General features: G+C 38.7%; 4 protein-coding genes across 5 annotated transcripts; 2 read left to right on the top strand and 2 right to left on the bottom strand.

The window, feature by feature from the left end:
* The first annotated feature begins 537 nt into the window (after nucleotides 1-537).
* On the top strand, nucleotides 538-4830 carry LOC125210529 (putative disease resistance protein RGA3). Of its 2 annotated transcripts, none has more exons than XM_089065713.1 (3): nucleotides 538-3941; nucleotides 4107-4176; nucleotides 4568-4830. In XM_089065713.1, the coding sequence occupies exons 1-2, from the start codon at nucleotides 558-560 to the stop codon at nucleotides 4131-4133; spliced, it is 3411 nt and encodes a 1136-aa protein (XP_088921839.1). In that variant the 5' UTR covers nucleotides 538-557; the 3' UTR covers nucleotides 4134-4176; nucleotides 4568-4830. The 2 variants fall into 2 exon arrangements, with proteins under 2 accessions (XP_088921839.1, XP_047966029.2); XM_048110072.2 differs by having other exon boundaries at nucleotides 4446-4830.
* A 382-nt stretch (nucleotides 4831-5212) lies between these two features.
* LOC125201113 (putative disease resistance protein RGA1) lies at nucleotides 5213-8980 on the top strand. Its single transcript, XM_089064219.1, has one exon. The coding sequence runs from the start codon at nucleotides 5369-5371 to the stop codon at nucleotides 8666-8668; it is 3300 nt and encodes a 1099-aa protein (XP_088920345.1). The 5' UTR covers nucleotides 5213-5368; the 3' UTR covers nucleotides 8669-8980.
* A 1340-nt stretch (nucleotides 8981-10320) lies between these two features.
* Nucleotides 10321-11296, bottom strand: LOC125203065 (PRA1 family protein B3-like). The gene has a single exon (XM_048101352.2). The coding sequence runs from the start codon at nucleotides 11197-11199 to the stop codon at nucleotides 10570-10572; it is 630 nt and encodes a 209-aa protein (XP_047957309.1). The 5' UTR covers nucleotides 11200-11296; the 3' UTR covers nucleotides 10321-10569.
* A 1247-nt stretch (nucleotides 11297-12543) lies between these two features.
* On the bottom strand, nucleotides 12544-16340 carry LOC125210332 (biotin/lipoyl attachment domain-containing protein). The gene is made up of 9 exons (XM_048109892.2): nucleotides 16113-16340; nucleotides 15297-15473; nucleotides 15082-15176; nucleotides 14303-14356; nucleotides 13521-13763; nucleotides 13367-13429; nucleotides 13197-13265; nucleotides 13043-13088; nucleotides 12544-12785 (listed from the first exon to the last, which is right to left on the bottom strand). The coding sequence occupies exons 1-9, from the start codon at nucleotides 16144-16146 to the stop codon at nucleotides 12724-12726; spliced, it is 843 nt and encodes a 280-aa protein (XP_047965849.2). The 5' UTR covers nucleotides 16147-16340; the 3' UTR covers nucleotides 12544-12723.
* Between the last annotated feature and the right edge of the window lie 7 nt (nucleotides 16341-16347).

Genomic DNA, 16347 nt, shown 5'->3' with positions numbered 1-16347 from the left:
TGCATACAAATCAGAATTTAATAAAATTTCACGTGGTAGTTTGGCATATTTTGAAAGTTGACAACAAAATACACGTTATACACTACTAAAAACTCAGTATCATCATTTTAGAATGTTCACCATTAAAAATTATTTTATTATTTTTATAAATTAACTTATTTATATTACTATTATTTTTTCGTCCATTTTTCTGTATTCTCTTTCTATAATAGGGTAGTTAAGTTGTTGTCCTTTTTGGATTGTCCCAAATTATTTTATTTTTATTTGGTAAAATGTCTATCTTCTCATATTTTCTATCTCTCTTATTTTATCTTCAGTTTTTTTTTTTACACTCTCTCCATTTTTTAGTCTTACCATATTCATTTCTTAAATTTCGTATTCAAAATAAATGCCTCAAATATTTTAGGACGGAGGGAGTATTTCTTATAACTTAAGGATCATTCGATTAGATATTTATTCATAGACTAATGGAGTAGAAATTTCTAACAAAGTTGATTGGTGTTTGAATATTGATGGCGGCTGCTTCCATAATCCATATCCACTGAATAGTTATCCACATGTTTACAATTCAAACACTCATCTTGGAAAGAGAAAAAAAAAATCAAAAAATCATTTTCTCTCATACTGCATATCTCTTCTGCAAAACCATGGATGGAGGTTCTGCAGCCATTGAAGTTCTTCTCCAAAACCTCATCAACGCTTTAAAGGAAGAGTACTCTCTAATTCGAGATCTCAACGAAGATGCCCAACAGCTGCAGAAGACACTGGCGCTGATTCTAGCCTTCTTGAGCGATGCAAAGAAGAAATTTATCGCTGAAGATGCTGTCAAGGTCTGGCTGAGGGAGCTCGAAGCTCTGGCTTTCGATGCTGATAATGTCTTGGACGAACTCAGCTACCATCGTCTCCACAATGAAGTGAAGAAAATGATGGCAACCAAAGCCAAGGATAAGGTACTATCATTTTTCTCATCCTTTAATGGCATTTCACGTCGGCTTAATATGGCTCATACAATCAAACAAATCAATGCTACTTTTGAGTGTATGAACAAAAGAGCATTAGATCTTGGCCTTAAGGATATAATTCTTAATGCACCTGCTGCTGTTGCTAATACATCCACTGAGACGGATTCGTTGAGTCTTGATCAAATCTTTGTTGGAAGAGATGATGATGTGCCTAAACTAGTTCACATGCTCACCCACACCCACCCACAAGAAGTCTCCATCGTTGCTCTTGTTGGAATGGGGGGTATGGGGAAGACTACGTTGGCTAGGAAGGTCTTTAATCATGGAAACATAAAGGCTCGATTTGGATCACTTATTTGGGTTCATGTTTCTCAAACTTTTGATCCAATCAGTCTTTTCAAAAAAGTCCTCTCGGCATTGAGTTCAGATATTGGTGATGGAGTTGAGAACAGGGAAGATATCGTGAAAAGGCTTCGAGAAGATCTCAAGAACAAAACTTATCTTCTTGTTCTTGACGATGTATGGAATGAAGATATTTTGAAATGGGAAGACTTCATAAAATCCATACTAGGAGCTACTTCCACTAAAGGAAATGGCATTTTGATCACCACTAGGAGTGAAAAAGTTGCTTCAACTGTTAAGCCATTTCATATTCATCATTTGAATGGCTTATCAGATGAAGATTGTTGGTCCATAATCAAAGCTAAATCATCAGTTGGAAATGGTGCACTCGAGATGACTGGAAGAAAGATTGCTAAAAGATGTAAGGGTTTGCCCTTAGCTGCCAATGTAGTCGGGGGAGTGCTTCATGGTAAGTCTGAAGAGGACTGGCGCATCATCAACGAAAAATGGCTTTCAGATGCTGAAGGAGGTGACAATATCTCAAATATATTGAAATTGAGCTATGATCACCTCTCTTCACCATCACTCAAGAAGTGTTTCACGTTTTGTTCAGTTTTCCCCAAAGGTCAGAAAATCGTGAAAGAGGAGTTGATTGAACTATGGATGGGAGAAGGGTTTCTTCAACCAAGCCAAAGAGATGATATGGAGTCTGTGGGCAACATGTTTTTTAATATGCTTCTACAAAACTCTTTGTTGCAAGTTGCAGAGAAAGATGATTATGGAAATGTTTCGGAGTGTGTGATGCATGATCTTGTGTATGATGTTGCATCTTCTGTCTTATCCAATAATGCAGATGACAATACCCCTGCTCGGTACATGTTTCTGAAAAAAGAATCAAGTCCTATACCAAAAAATGTGGTCAAGCACTTGCGTACATTATTCTTAGAAGGTGGAACTTCTTGTACCAAGTTCTCAGGCTTTGAATGTTTGCATAATCTTACTCTTTTTGGTGATTATGAAGAGATACCTGATTCAGTTAGGGGGTTGGTACATTTGAGAAATTTGAATATTTCAAATACAAAAATTGTAAAGTTGCCGAAATGGACTGGTGAACTCCATCTTTTGCAAACATTAAGAGTAAACATATGGAGGTTAGAGAAACTTCCAAGTACAATCAAGTACATGTTTAACTTAAGGCATCTTCATATCTATTCTGATACAAAGTTTCCAGCGGAGATTGGGAAATTAACTAGTCTCCAAACACTACCTTATTTCACAGTGGGCAAAGAGAAGGGATACCAAATTGAAGAGCTCGGAAGTTTGGAGAATCTCAAGGGAATGCTAAAGATTAGTAATTTGGAGGAGGTGTGTGATAAGGAAGATGCCCTGAAAGCAAATATAGCTCAGAAACCAAACTTATTTCATTTGGCGTTTCGATGGAGTGATGATAGAGAAGATGAAAGAAATGATGAGAGTGTATTGGAAGGCCTCCAACCTCATAAAAATCTGAAGAAATTGAAAATTTCAAGATTTAGAGGCAAAAGGTTTCCAGCATGGACTGAGAAGATGGCAGTACGTGATGGGCCACATGGCTCTTGGGTACCGCTTGCCAACATGATTGAAATAAAACTCTCCGAGTGCTCAGAAATTGAGGAAATCCCAAGGTTGGAGCACTTGCCTAATCTCAAGTCTCTTTCTTTGAAAGGATTGAAGAAGGTGAGGCTCATAAATACATCATTCAATCATTTAACATCACTCAAAATAGAAGAGTTAGATATGTTGGAATATCTGCCAGAAAGGTTATTCTATAACAATCAGAATCTCTCATGTTTGGAAATATGCATCTGTGGTGTGTTGAAGGAATTACCGGATGGCTTGGACACCCTCAATTCTCTAGAGATTTTGAGAATTTGGTATTGTGAGAATCTGAAGTCGATTGGAAATCCTAGCGGTGGAGTACGACAGTCACAAGGGATCCTTCGTGAGCTAAGTATTATAGAATGCGGAGAGCTGATTGAATTGCCGTGTCAAATGCTAGAGTCGTGGGCGCCTACAGTCGAGGATCTTGAATTGGAAGCTTTAGGGAGCCTAGAGAATCTACCAATGCTAATTGACTGCCTCGCTAAATCATCTACTCGTCTCACAAGATTGAAAATCAAAGATGTTCCTAAATTGATGGCTGCTAGTAATGATAGTGTTGAGAGTTGGGATCTTAGCAGCTTGAAAGCATTAGATATAGATGTGAGTGGGGAATGGTCCAGCGAGGCTAGTGCTGGCATTGCGGTGACTGTGGAAGGGATGCTGCAAGGATGCTGCAACTCACTTACTGACTTACAATTGAAGGGGGTGGCAAATTGGGAGTGGCTGCCCCAATCAATTCAAAATCTCGCTTTTCTTTATTCGTTAACGTTGAAGAATATAGGAGTAGAAGAATTGCCTCAATGGTTGGGGAACCTCTCATCTTTGAGGGATATATTTCTATGTAGTTGCAACAAATTGAAGCGCCTGCCCTCTGTGGATGCATTGAAGCACCTCACTAAATTTGAAAGGTTATATATTGCTGATTGCCCAGAACTACGTATTGATTCGGAATGGCGCAGCCACCATCCCAATCTGGAAATCAAAGACGATTTGCAAGTAAGTAATCCCTCCGTCCCTCTGTAGCAGAGTCGTATTCGTTTTTGGATTGTCTGTGACTTAAGTCATATTTTTTTGGGCAAAAAAGCAACACGTTTCTTCTCCCTTCCTTTACTCGCTCCTGTTTTATTCTCTTTCATCAGTCTACCTTTGTTCCATGTGCAGTTTGTACAAGTCTCTGGACTTCTATAGAGTGATGCTGTCGCCATCATCATCATCATCGTCGTGGTGTGAGGTCTGTGATCTTCTAAATCTTGATGTTTCCAAACTCTGCTAGCTGCAAATTTTTTAGTTTTTGCTGAGCACCTCATTCTTCATTGTTTTCTTTCATGAAAATTTTGCTAATATAGAGAATCATAAATGAGACAACTTCTCTTTGTTGGACACTTTATGTCAAATGAATCTTTCTTTGATTTGGCAATAACTTTGGTGCAATTTTCCCACCAAAGCACTGTGCCAAATCTTATGTTCTTATACTGATGCATAATGAATTTTGGTCATCAGAGGACGTTTGAGAAATAAAAATTCGGTCAGAGACTTTTACCCGGCCCGGTGATTTGTCTAGCCAATTGTTGCCCAGCTGGTGGCTTGTTCATTCAAGCGTAAAAACTCAGTTTTTAATGCAGTTTTCTCAATCATTCGCAACGAAAAAGGGAGACTTAGGGAGAAGAACACGAGGAAGGAGGAAGACGAGAAAACTTAAGAAGATGCGCATCAACTCCGGAATGTACATTGATCTTAACATCAAGCTCTCCATGATTTTACTGATTTTGATTATTTGTAGTGTTTGTTTTGGATGATTAGTTGGTTCTTTTATGTTGTTCCGACATGAATCTAGACAAATTTTATGGACAAAATCTTATTGAACTTAGTTATTCTTTGGGTGTAATGTTTGTCTATGAGTCTTTGTCTATGAATTTAATTCCTTGCATTGATGCATCTATCATAGTGAATAATTACACATTCCAAACCTTTAAGAGTGTGTGACTAGGAAGAGGCTCTTCCTTCAAATATTTACCATTAAAAATCTTACTTTTTTATTATTATTATTATTACTTATGAAAAATAGACTTTACTTTCACTAACTCATTCAATTAATATTTTGGAATGTAACTAATTTCTTTTCATCCAATTTTCTATATATTTCTTAGAAGCCGTATGGAGTTGAAATTAAACATTTATTCATAGACAATGGAGAAGAATTCAACAAAATTGAATATGAACTTAAGACTTTATAGAGTCGTGGGCCCCAATTCTAGTAGAGTTGATTTGTGTTTAAATTTTGATGGCGGCAGCTTCCAAATCCTTTGAATAATCATCCACTAGTTCACATTACAATTCAAAGTTCAAACACTCATCTTCGTAAAGAAAAAAAAAATTCAAAACCATTTTCTCTCACACTGATATCTCTTCTGCAAAGCAAAGCCATGGATGGAGGTGCTGCAGCCATCGAAGTTCTTCTCCAAAACCTGATCAACGCTTTAAGGGAAGAGTACTCTCTACTTCGAGGTCTCGACAAAGATGCCCAACAGCTGCAAAAGACTTTGGTCATGATTCTAGCCTACTTGAGTGATGCACAGAAGAAATTCATCACTCAAGATGCTGTCAAGATCTGGCTGAGGGAGCTCGAAGCTCTGGCTTTCGATGCTGACAATGTCTTGGACAAACTCAGCTATCATCTTCTCCACAAAAAAGTGAAGAAAATGAAGACACCCAAAGCCAAGGATAAGGTACTATCATGCTTCTCATCCATTCATGGCATTTCAAGTCAGCGTAATATGTCTCTCACAATCAAACATATCAATGCTGATTTTGAATCTATGAACAAAAGGGCAACAGATCTTGGCCTTCAAAGCATGGTTGTGAATGCACCTGCTGCTATTGCTCTTACTTCCATTGAGACGGATTCGTTCGGTCTTGATCCAATCTTTGTTGGAAGAGATGACGATGTGCCTAAACTAGTTGACATGCTCACCCAAACTCTACCACAGGAGCGGATGTTGTCCATCCTTGCTCTTGTGGGAATGGGGGGTATGGGGAAAACTACGTTGACTAGGAAATTGTTCAATCATGAAAGGGTAAAGGTTCGATTCGGATCACTTATTTGGGTTCATGTTTCTCAAACTTTTGATCCAGTTAGCCTTTTCAACAAAATACTTTGTAAGTTGACTAAAAAGACTAGCGATGGAGTTGAGAGCAGAGATAATATTCTAGAAAAGCTTCAAGGAGCTCTCAAGGGTAAAACCTATCTTCTTATTCTTGATGATGTATGGAATGATGATGTTATGAAATGGGAAGACTTTATAAACTCCATATTGGGAGTTACTTCTACAAAGGGTAATGGCATTATCATCACCACCAGGAGTCAAAAGGTTGCTTCAATTGTGAACTCATTTTATATTCATCTATTGAATGGCTTATCGGATGAGGATTGTTGGTCCATAATCAAAGCCAAAACTTTTGATGAAAATGGTGAGGTTCCATCAGAATTTGAGATGATTGGAAGAAAAATTTCTAAAAGATGTCAGGGTTTGCCATTAGCTACCAACGTAGTTGGGGGAGTGCTTCGCGGTAAGTCCGAAGAAGAGTGGTGCTTCATCAATGAAAATTGGGTTTCGGATGGTGAAGGAGGTGATAATATCTCAAATATATTGAAAATGAGCTTTGATCACCTATCTTCACCGTCACTCAAGAAGTGCTTCTCGTTTTGTTCAGTTTTCCCCAGAGGTCGGGAAATTAAGAAGCATGACTTGATTGAACTATGGATGGCCGAAGGCTTTCTTCAACCAAGCGAAAGAGATGACATGGAGTGTGTGGGCAACATGTTTTTTAATGTGCTTCTACAAAACTCTTTGTTGCAAGTTGCAAATAAAGATGATTATGGAAATGTTTCAGAGTGTGTGATGCATGATCTTGTGCATGATCTTGCAACTTCTACCTTAGCTAATAATGAAGGTGGCGGTACTCCACTGCGATACATGTTTCTCAACGAAGAAGCAAGTCCTATTCCGAAAAAAATGGCTAAGCATTTGCGCACATTATTCTTAAAATGTGAAACTTCCAGTACCAAGTTGTCAGACTTCGAATGTTTGCATAATCTTACTCTCTCTGGTGGTTATAAAGAGTTGCCGAATTCAATTAGGGGGTTGGTACATTTGAGAAATTTGAATATATCAAATTCAAATATTGTAAAGTTGCCGAAATGGATTGGTGAACTCCATCACTTGCAAACACTCAGAACAAGCTGGTACATAGATGAACTGCCAAGTACGTTAAAGTATATGTTTAACTTAAGGCATCTTCATATCTATTCTAATACAAAGTTGCCGGCGGAGATTGGGAGATTGACTAATCTCCAAACACTACCTCACTTCACAGTGGGCAAAGAAGAGGGCTACCAAATTGAAGAGCTCAGAAGTTTGAAGAATCTCAAAGGAACACTAGTGATTCGTAATACGGAGATGGTGCGTGATAAGGAAGAGGCTCTAAAAGCAAATATGTTTCTTAAGCGAAACTTATTTGATTTGGAGTTTTCATGGGATCATGGTAGAGAAGATGAAAGAAACGATGAAAGTGTATTGGAAGGCCTCCAACCTCATGCAAATCTGAAGAAGTTGAAGATTTCAGGATTCAAAGGAAAAAGGTTTCCAACATGGTCTCAGAAGATGACAGTACGTGATGGGCCTCAAGGCTCTTGGGTACCATTTGCCAACTTGATTCAAATTACAATCTCTGATTGCTCAGAAATTGATGAAATCCCAAAGCTGGAGCACTTGCCTAAGCTCAAGTCTCTTTCCTTGAAAAAATTGAAGAAGGTGAGGTTCATAAATAATTCATTCAATCATTTAACATCACTCGAAATAAGAGAGTTAGAGGCATTGGAATGTCTGCCAGAATGGTTATTCTATAACAATCAAAATCTCACATTTTTTAACATATCAAAATGTTGTGTGCTGAAAGAATTACCAGATGGCTTGAACACCCTCCATTCTTTGGAGTATTTGTATATTTTGGATTGTGAGAATCTAAAGTCGATTGGGAATCCAAGTGGCGGAGCAAGACAATCTCAGGGGATCCTCCGTCGGCTGAGTATTAGAAGGTGCGGACAGCTGATGGAATTGCCGTGTGAAATGCTAGAGTCGTGGGCCCCTACAATTGAGGATCTTGTATTGGAAGGATTAGGGAGGCTAAAGAATCTACCAATGCTAATTGACTGCCTCACTAAATCATCTACTCGTCTCACACAATTGACAATCCGAGGTGTTCCTAAATTGATGGCTGCTAGTAGTGGTAGTGTTGAGAGTTGGGATCTTAGCAGCTTGAAATCATTAAGCATAGACGTGAGTGTGGAATGGTCAAGAGAGGATAGTGTTGGCATTGCAGAGACTGTGGAAGGGATGCTGCAAAGTTGCTGCAACTCACTTCGTTACTTAAGTTTGAAGGGGATGGAAAATTGGGAGTGGCTGCCCCAATCAATTCAAAATCTCACTGTTGTTTATTCATTGGAGTTGGAGGATATAGGAGTAGAAGAATTGCCCCAATGGTTGGGGAACCTCTCATCTTTAAGATGGTTATATCTATGGAATTGCAACAAGTTGAAGCATCTGCCCTTTGTGGATACATTGAAGTATTTAGAAATTAGTGAATGCCCAGAACTACGTATTGATTTGGAGTGGCGCAGCCACCATCACCATCTGAAAATCAAGGTCGATGGCCAACTCGTTTGAATGTTGTAGCAAGTAAGTATCATTTTCTTTTCATATACCGTTTAGGAAAATATTTTATTGAAGCAATGGAATGCTCTCAGGGTTTTGTTCATTGTGTTGTGCACCTTTTGTCTTCATTGTTTTCTTTCATGAAACTTTGTTGGACACATGTCAAATGAATCTTTTTTCTTTGATTTGGCATTTTCTTTGGTGCAATTTTTCCAATAAAACAAAAGTCCATTCTTAAGCATTGTAGTAATATGCTAAATCTCATGATCTTATTATAGTACTACTACACATGTAATTGTATTGCTTTAATTTCCTCTCCTCCAAACGTGAAAGAAAGGGATAAGCTTCATTAACCATCTTATACCTCTTTTTGATGCAGTTCTAGAGCTTAAAAAGTCACAGTCTAGGAATAACTTGATATTCACTAGGAATAACTACAACAACTAACATACACACCCTCCGTTCCTTGTTAATTGGGATGTTTCTTTTCGGCACGGAGTTTAACAATAGTGTGTTAAGTGGATGGTGAATAAAGTAAGAGAGATGAAAAGAGAATAACATAAGAAAGATGGTTACTTTTTGCCAAAAATAGAAATGAATCAATTAACTTGGAACAGAGGGATTAACATCGAACAAAGGGATTAACATCGAACAAAGAGAGTATTTATAACTTCATAATACAAACATGAGCTCTCTCTTATTAATAAGTAGTTTACAACATATTCCATCAAAATTTCCTCTTATGTTGGCAATGCAAGGTTAGAAATTCTTCAATATAAGAGCATCATGTAAATACAGATTAAACCCTTAAGCTTTCAACGAATATATATAGGTAACCACAAACAACACAAACTTAAGGTCTGGTTGTTACAAACAAAATCACACGTCTAGAGTCCAGACTAAGCAAATACTTAATCTCTAAGCTTGCTAGACGAAAACGAAGCCTCCCCCGTTGTTGGATCACATAATCTAGCTCCAAGTCCAAGTCTGCTAAATTCACTTCCACCTACACTCGGTCGAGCTAGAACTTTTTGTTTCAATATAAAAAGAACCTTCACTAACATCCGATTTATCGTTTCTGTAGCCAAGAATTATGTGTAGAAATGCTATAAAACTGAAGCACTGAAGTATGCTACATTCCAGCAGTTTTTCAAGGTAATGTCCAACTAAAATCCCTCGTTGAACGCCCTTCAACGAAGAACAACTTCGTGTAAATCAAGAACAACATAATTTAGTGTTTCTCACGATTAATTCTCTACATTACTAGTTTAACAGTCCTTAAACGGAAGAACAACTTCGTGTAAGTCAAGAACATAATTTAGTCTTTCTCACGATTAATTCTCTACATCTACATTAGTGCTAGTTTAACAGTCCTTAAACGGAAGAACTACTTCGTGTAAATCAAGAACATAATTTAGTGTTTCTCACGATTAATTCTCTACGTTACTAGTTTAAACTTTTAACAGTCCTTAAACGAAAAATAGCTTCGTGTGAATCGAGAACAGCTTGATTTAGTGTTTCCCACGATTAATTCTCTACATAACTAGTCTAACAAGGTCAAGCATATCAAATACTTGCATATACACTTCTCTAAACATAAAAAGAGGAAAACAACAACTATTTCTAAGCAATAAGGAGCATAAAGTAAACGAAAATGGAACCAATTACACAGAAATGGCATCAAATTTGCAGGAGACTGAAGAATGTTATCTTACAATTTAGATCTTGTATAAAGAGAAAATAAAAAATAAAATCCAAAATAGAGCATAATTCCTCTAGGGCTATTGAGGGGGCAAATAATACAATTCAGGCGAATCAAAATCCAATTGAATTCGAGAACCCTAACTACAATCGCGTACCTTCTGGATCGAGTAACACTACAGATGAGATCCGATCAGATCCGGTAGATCCAATCAAACGCGCGCGGCAGCAGCTGGCACGGCCGCGGAGGAGGCGGCGCCGCCTAGAAACGACATGAATCCGGTGCTAATCGGCTCCTGCTCATCCAAAAACAGATCCTCCGGCATACGGAACGCGCCGTGCGTGCAGACCACGGCGAGGCCGACCAGCAAGGCGGAGATGAGCACCGATCCGACGCTGGTGAGGAACACCACGACTATGGTAGACACGACGAGGATCCCCAGCACCTCGCGATCGGAGAAGGTGCGGCCGCCGACGACCAGCGGCTGGTCGGAGGGGCGGAAGAGGTAGAGGAAGAGCCAGGCGGCGAGGAGCGAGAGGAGGACGAGGAGGGAGAAGGGGTGCGAGAGGAGCGAGAAGGCGAGGGAGAGGGAGATGAGGGAAATGTAGTTGACGCGGAAGTAGTTGAAGTTTTTGCGGATGCGGGAGGCGGCCTCGGCGATGGTGTCGGGGCGGTTGAAGGCGGATCGGTCGACGAGCTCCAGCCAGGGGCGGCGCTGCGCGAGGCCGCTGCGGACGGAGGTGCTGAGGCGGGAGAGGAAGGCGCGGAAGGCGGGGGTGGCGATGGGGGGCTGGGATTCGGAGGAGGAGTTGGAGATCGGGAGAGTCGGCGCGGCGGCCATGGCTGATTTTGCTCCGATTTAGAGAGAGAGAATTTCGGAGAGGGTTTTTTATTTCAGAGACGAGTGAGAGAAAATGTGTGACTTTTAAGTCAAACTAGATCTTAGCTCAGTTAAGCTGGATTTTTATATTTAAGTCTATGAATTGGAATTTGGGAAATTAAATGGTGGAAACTGGAATGGTTTTATTTTAGTAAATTAAATGGTAACAAAATGAAATTATCGAATTATTTGCGTAATTTATAATTTTGTAGAGAATGACTATAAGACTACTAATTGAATATCTTACTACTTTATAAAATATATTATTTGAATTTATTTCAAATACTCCCTCCGTACCCCATTAAGAGTCACATTTTTCCATTTCGGTCCGTCCTCAATTAAAAGTCACACTTCATTTTTACCATAAATAGTAAGTAGGTCCCACATTCCACTAACTCAATTCACTCACATTTTATTATAAAACCAATATAAAAAAATGGGTTTCACATTCCACTAACTTTTTCAACCAACTTTTCTTTACATTTCTTAAAATCCGTGCCCGGTCAAAGAGTGACTCCTAATAGGGGACGGAGGGAGTAATAATTTTCAATATAACAATAAGAACATCTTATTTTATAATTTGAATAAAATTGACAAAATATAAGTCTATGATATACTAGTACGGCCCGCAGGACAGCGCAGTTGGCAACGGAGGGGCAGATCCTACTACAATGAGTCTGGGTTCGAATCTCACTATTGTCGTGTAGTTTTACATTGATCGAATCCCCTCACATGATGTCGGGCCGGAGTGTGGAGGCTGCCAAGGAGACGGAAAAGTCTTTTTTGCAATCATTAGGGTTGAAAAGCAGGCCATGAAAACTAGTTTCGAATCCCCTCACATGGTGTCGGGCCGAAGTGTGGAGGCTGCCAAGGCAACGAAATCGTCTATTTTGCAATCGTTAGGGTTGAAAAGCAGGCCATGAAAACTAGTGTCTCGATGACCTAGTCGAAAGTAGTTGACGCATACGTTGACGAATAGCAACAAATTTGAGGTAGAGGAAAAATGTTGTATGAATGAATAGGTTGTGCTGAAATTTTGTAGAAATATTTTACCATCTCAGTTTTTAGTGTTAGCCCAAAGAGGGTTTTCAACCACCAATTGTTTTCAAATTGTCTTTGAACTTGCATCATAAAACTATTTACCTCAATTAAAGTAATAAAAAAAAATTGACCATTACCCGTTACCAGCCTTTTGTCCATAATTTGGCCCCCTCTTTAAAAACTCAAAGTCACATTGAGTTAAATCCAATTCATCTTTTCAGTTTTACTTGAGTGAAAACAGTAAACACACAGAGTCGACTGCAGTTACAAATAAAACTAACAAAAATCTTATTATCAAAAATAATTCAAAGCATAAGTAATTGGAACAGCTGCCAGGCAAAACATAAAAGAAGAAAGTAACGGAACTGTGTCTCCAGATTTTGCAAAGGCATAGCAAAAAGTACAATGCGTCGGCGGATGCGTTGGCGGCCATTTTAGGCGGCATTACTTGATACCACGGAAAGATGGCAATACAGCAACAAGGGGATCTCCGTAACCAACGGCTTCTGAAAACAGGTTCAGATATAACTATATCAGCACTGAGAGTTATATCGAATGACCAAGATCGCAAATACAGTAAATTGCACCACCTAATAGGAATTTACGGAGGAAACGAAACATGTGATGCTGTATGTTGTTGATGAATTAGTTTTCTCTCCTCTATTTGGTTTTGGTTTTGGTTTAGTGTTTACTGCCTATTTAAAGCTATCTATAACTACATAGTGAAGAATTTTACTAAAGTAAGAAACAGAGGTGTTTATACCTCCATCACTGAAAAGGAGCTTTAGGACTTCTCCAGCTACATCCGACTGTTTCATGGTTATCCCGTATGGTCATGAAAGAACATGGAAAATCATTAGAAAAGAGTCTAGGCTCCAGCAGATCATAAATATGACAGGGTGGAAAGTAAGACTCACTTTGACAGGGAGTTCGGAGCCAAACTGATCCAAGAAGCCTATCACCTGTCCCTCCTTGATCAGGTCACCCTACGGTATCCGAAAGAGCAAGAAGAAATGGGCATGGTATCATTATCTGAATACATTAATACTAACAAAATGGCGTAACAGGTGTCTTGCAAGGTAAGTACCTCTTTACAGGCAGGTGGTTGCTTCTTTCCTTTGAGAGTCCTGGCTCTTCTGAATGAACCGACCTATCATGGACATGAGAGAGAAAGCTATGGAAATTTGTTTCTAAATTGTAGATATTAGCAAACCGCTATTCGAAGGTCACACAATACATACCGTGGGTGACGATACTATAACATACCCACTGGATCCAGAAGCATCCAGGGCTGCCAATTTAGCAGCCTTCTCAGCAGAGACATTTGTAAATGAACTTGCTTTTTCTGCAGAAGCCTTAGATGGTGGTGGAGGAGGAACAGCAGGTTTACTTGGAACAGGAGATTCTGTTGCAAGAGGAACAACAGGTGCTGGGATTGCCGGGCCATCAATATTCCGCTTCATGTGGATCTCCAAGGCTCCTAACTGTTATATCATGGTGGGAGAAATCCATAGAAAAATAACGTCAAAGCATGGATCAGTGCAATCAAAAGCAGTCAACATATATATTTTGCAAGTTATATCACTCTATTTATGACTAAATTTAGCTCTCTTAAGTTATAATGTTATATCATGAAAATAATCCTGTTCCACCTTCTAAGAACATGATGTAGCTCTCTGGTTGTTGGAATTCTTTTATTCCAATTAATTGATGCCTTGTTTCTTTTTTAAAGTTATACTAATTTGCTCAATCGAAATATACAAAATGAAAGCAGATGGACTGAAATCTAACTTAAGACTGAGAAGTAAAAAAATTTTAATTAGATTGAAGTGTAAAGGGGGTTGATAAAACAGAGATATCTATCGAGATCTAGCATCTAAATACATCTGCTCCCACTAAATTTGAAATGAGTCACAAGCTTTCAGAAAATGATAGAATATGCTAGTTCAGTAAGAGAACTAGAGAAGTCATGGATAGTAATAGTAATGAATAAATTGCCAGCTTATATAGAAAGATTATCTACCTTGACTTTCAGCTCAGCGATCTTTGTCTCATCGCAAACTTCTGTCAGCAGGGTCTGAAAAAGAACATACATTAACATTTTTTTAAGTAAATAGAACAGTAATCCTAGACAATAGCTTAAACTTGTGATATGCAAAAGAACAACAGAAGCAAGAAATTCACAACCACCTGCTAAATCCAAGAAAACACTTTACATGGCATTCAGGGATTTCATGGATGGTGAATGTGGTGAATGAGACTCACAGCTAAAGGGAGTACATCTTTGTGGAGTGCTAATTGATTGATAAACTACATCGAATTATGGCATATTCTAGTTTACATCAGCTGTTGGAAACCATAAAAGTTCTAATGCTTTATCAACAATCATAAAAAGCTCCATTCCGATTTACCACATTAAAGCAACTATGAAATTGCAAATCAGTTCTCTCGTCTTCAACACCTAACTGCGTGACATTAATAAATAATGATCACCTGGGCACACAATATGTTTTTATCAGCTGTAGCTAATTAAAGTGCATCAATATCGAGTACTTCTATGAATCTATGATTGTCAATCACAGAGTCATAGGTTCGTGAGCAAAAAGTGGCTGCATCTCAAACACTTCTCTTGTTTAAGGAAACACAGTGACCAAACTATAAACCAATTTGAATAACAAAGAATGAGGGAGGTCTGCAGGAAAAGTTACTAAATCTACTGGATATATGATTGGTTCTGCATTGACAAATAAAACATTTTGAGAGAAGAATATGGATGAACCAAGACGAGATCCGAAATAACACCTCAAAACCAGTGGGAAAAGTGGTAGTTATTGGTGTCTTTTTCTCTACTGCGCCATTCGATTTTTTATCTGATAGAACAGCTCCATTAGGATCACCTGAAGTGGGAGTAGACATGATATGGTTTTAAACTTTAATAATATAGGGACCAAATTCATTACGTACTCAATAAATCATTTGCTGTTTCTCGGTAGCACTAGAGAATAAAGACAACCCACCTTTGGCTGAAATAGTAGCTTCTGAGGTCTTTGCACATGAAACAAGTAGTGCCGCGTGTCTTTTTCTAGATGAAAGATTCTTTCCACCATAAGCAGGCAATTTGCTTAGGTCACAGAATGCAGCAATGCCAGGTCTTTGAAGAACGGACTTAATGTGGGAATTTGTTCCAACTGCATCTGAAATACTAGAAGTTCAGTATAATAGTTGTTTATGACCACATAAACAAAAACTGCTAGAATTAGATATCAAGAATAAAAGTAAAATGCTGCAATAAGTATCTAAGACAAGTGAGTAAAAATGAGATTAGATTGACAAGACGAGGTGCATCCACAGAAACTTAAAAACATGTTACTTCATTCTTTCCTCTTCCAAAGTAGTACTACTATTAACTAAACCTATTCAGGTGCCAAATATTCTTAGGTTGTCCACATGAGTGAAATCCACTAAATGTTACCCATACTTATCATTTCCAGATTCACATCTCTTTGCATCTCAGCTCACAATAGCAAAGAAACTACAGCACTCTCAGCTCACTAACACCATACAAAAATTTACAGATAAAAACATAAACAAACACCTATGTTCCAATCACAGCACGAGCTGATCTTCAACTAACACAACGTGCACTAAACATAAACAGCAATTTCAAACAAATAGATCATTAACGCAGAGCTAATCTTCAGCAGTTCAGCGCAATGCATAAGCCACACGATTTTTCAGATCACGCGAACTAAACAATCAAACACACAAATGCATACATATCTAAAACCACAAATTCAACCACACCAACGCGAGATTAAGAGAATGCGCCGTACAATCGAAAGAGCGGAGAGCGGCGGCGGACTCCATCGTGCTCAGCTGGCAATAACCGCAGAGATCCAGCAGGAAATCGGAGCGGTGTGAGAAGTGAGAAGGCGTCGAGGATTGCAATGTGAGCTTGGTGGGTAGAGAGCGGTGAGTAATGGGAGAGGGTGAGTTGTTTAAACCTCGAAATTTCCGCCCCTTTCTTCAGTTTCTCCACCCGCTTAGATGCTTCTGTATTTTCTATGT

The sequence above is a fragment of the Salvia hispanica genome, chromosome 2 (assembly GCF_029641045.1).
Source record: "Salvia hispanica isolate PSC_SH4W2 chromosome 2, Shi_PSC_v1, whole genome shotgun sequence".
Lineage (NCBI taxonomy): Eukaryota > Viridiplantae > Streptophyta > Magnoliopsida > Lamiales > Lamiaceae > Salvia > Salvia hispanica.
The sequence above is the reverse complement of the archived record's forward strand: the minus strand, read 5'-3'. Positions and strand labels throughout refer to the sequence as shown.

Coding starts and splice junctions, on each gene's coding strand:
- LOC125210529 (XM_089065713.1), top strand. CDS start 558: ATGTTTACAATTCAAACACTCATCTTGGAAAGAGAAAAAAAAAATCAA. Junction 3,942..4,106: donor AAATCAAAGACGATTTGCAA/GTAAGTAATCCC, acceptor TTCCATGTGCAG/TTTGTACAAGTCTCTGGACT.
- LOC125201113 (XM_089064219.1), top strand. CDS start 5,369: ATGGATGGAGGTGCTGCAGCCATCGAAGTTCTTCTCCAAAACCTGATC.
- LOC125203065 (XM_048101352.2), bottom strand. CDS start 11,199: ATGGCCGCCGCGCCGACTCTCCCGATCTCCAACTCCTCCTCCGAATCC.
- LOC125210332 (XM_048109892.2), bottom strand. CDS start 16,146: ATGGAGTCCGCCGCCGCTCTCCGCTCTTTCGATT. Junction 13,266..13,366: donor AACCACCTGCCTGTAAAGAG/GTACTTACCTTG, acceptor CGGATACCGTAG/GGTGACCTGATCAAGGAGGG. Junction 12,786..13,042: donor GCTCCTTTTCAGTGATGGAG/GTATAAACACCT, acceptor ACCTGTTTTCAG/AAGCCGTTGGTTACGGAGAT.